Below are 1,850 nucleotides of genomic sequence, written 5' to 3'. Positions count from 1 at the left end.
ACCAGGACCCCCAGATCTTTCTCTTCAGAACTTGTCTCCAGCAGGTCCACGCCTAACCTGTACTGGTGCCTGACATTCTTCTTCCCCAGGTGCAGGACCCTACACTTTTCCTCATGAGGTTCTTCCTTGCCCAGCTCTCCAGCCGGTCCAGGTCTCGCTGCATGGCAGCACAGCCCTCTGGGGTGTCAGCCACCCCTCTCAGTTTGGTATCATCAGCAAACTTGCTGAGGATACACTCTGTCCCCTCGTCCAGGTCACTGATGAATATGTTGAACAGGACTGGACCAAGTATTGACCCCTGGGGGACACCACTGGTTACAGGTCTCCAGCTTGAACCTGCTCCGTTAATCATTACTCTTTGGGTCCTGTCACACAGCCAGTTCTCAATCCACCTCACTGTCCCCTCATCCAGCCCACACTGCCTTAGTTTCCCAATGAGGATGTTATAGGAGTCAGTGTCAAAAGCCTTGCTGAAGTCAAGGTAGATGACATCTGCTGCCCTCCCCTCATCCAACCAACCTGTTATAGCATCATAGAAAGCTATCAGATTGGTCAAACATGATTTACTCTTGGTAAACCCATGTTGCCCACTTCCAATAACCCCCGGCTCTTCAACTTGTTTGGAGATGACATCTAGAATGAGTCTCTCCATTACCTTCCCAGGGATGGAGGTGAGACTAACTGGTCTGTAGTTCCCAGGGTCCTCCTTCTTGCCCTTTTTGAAGACTGGAGTGATGTTGGCCTTCCTCCAGTCTTCAGGCACCTCTCCTGTTCTCCATGACTTTTCAAAGATGACAGAGAGTGGCAGAATATTTCAGAATATTTCCTACTTTCATATATAAACAGAATATGTTAGCCATGTCATTTTAATTTGGGTGCTCTCAAACTCAGTGGACAATTCTCCCACCTCCTTATTCAGTATGGGAATAAAAGAGGAGGGCATCGCCTCCAACCTGAATACTGAGACAGGGAAAGAAAAATTTGGGTCTTTATTGGGATGAATGTTGACATGAAAAAAAGGTGAGATATATCTAAGAAACTGCATTTCTTATTGTCCTTTTCCATAACAGAAGCTGAAACTTTAGAACATAGGATTTTAGTATTCAAAAATTCCCAGTTTTATACTTTTCTTGTAGAGTTTGCCCATCATCTCTACTGTGGTAACATTCTAGATTCTGATGAATGAAGTGATAAGAAGCTTCTGAAACAATGGAATTAATATTTTTTTTTCCCTTTGGGTTGACTTATAAATGTCATGTTCAAAGAGTTTTAAATAACTTTCCCTATGTTAACGTTCAAACGTCTCACAGGAAATCTATTACCCCAAACACATTGTCTCCCCACAGGCCAAGAACGCCCTGGCCCACGCCTTGCAGTCTGCTCGCCACGACTGTGACTTGCTCCGGGAACAATATGAGGAGGAGCAGGAGGCCAAGGGGGAGCTGCAGCGTGCCCTGTCCAAGGCCAACAGCGAAGTGGCCCAGTGGAGAACCAAATACGAGACGGACGCTATTCAGCGCACGGAGGAGCTGGAGGAGGCCAAGTATGGAGTGATAGATGTGAAGAAGCCGGGGGGACTGAAAATTCAAAGGCAACATTGAAAGAGGCACACATGGAATACTCAGAGGAATAAGTCAAGGATTTGTTTTGGGGAAGGGTAACAGAAAGTGGCAGGCTTTACCCTATAGAAGGTTTAGTGGCTTAGTAAAAGGCAAAGGCTAAGAACTACATGAATACTGTACACTCTGTGTGACTGCAGACTGCAAAATGAGAATCCTATTGTAGAAATCACACTGGTTCCTCTATGATAACTATAACCTCTACTTAACACTTCCCAGGAAGAAGCTGGC

General features: G+C 45.8%; 1 protein-coding gene across 1 annotated transcript in view; it reads left to right on the top strand.

Annotated features, from left to right (window-relative positions):
• Positions 1 to 1,172, top strand: part of LOC106900563 (myosin heavy chain, skeletal muscle, adult-like) — a 17,561-nt gene extending 16,389 nt beyond the window's left edge. Inside the window, exon 26 of the mRNA XM_014962650.1 lies at positions 1,137 to 1,172. Coding sequence (XP_014818136.1) covers positions 1,137 to 1,172 — 36 coding nt within the window. The remainder of the gene's footprint in view (positions 1 to 1,136) is intronic.
• Positions 1,173 to 1,850: the final 678 nt, after the last annotated feature.

Source organism: Calidris pugnax, unplaced genomic scaffold (genome assembly GCF_001431845.1).
Source record: "Calidris pugnax isolate Ruff unplaced genomic scaffold, ASM143184v1 scaffold470, whole genome shotgun sequence".
Lineage (NCBI taxonomy): Eukaryota > Metazoa > Chordata > Aves > Charadriiformes > Scolopacidae > Calidris > Calidris pugnax.
Note: the sequence above shows the minus strand (reverse complement) of the source record. Positions and strands in the feature narration are given on the sequence as shown.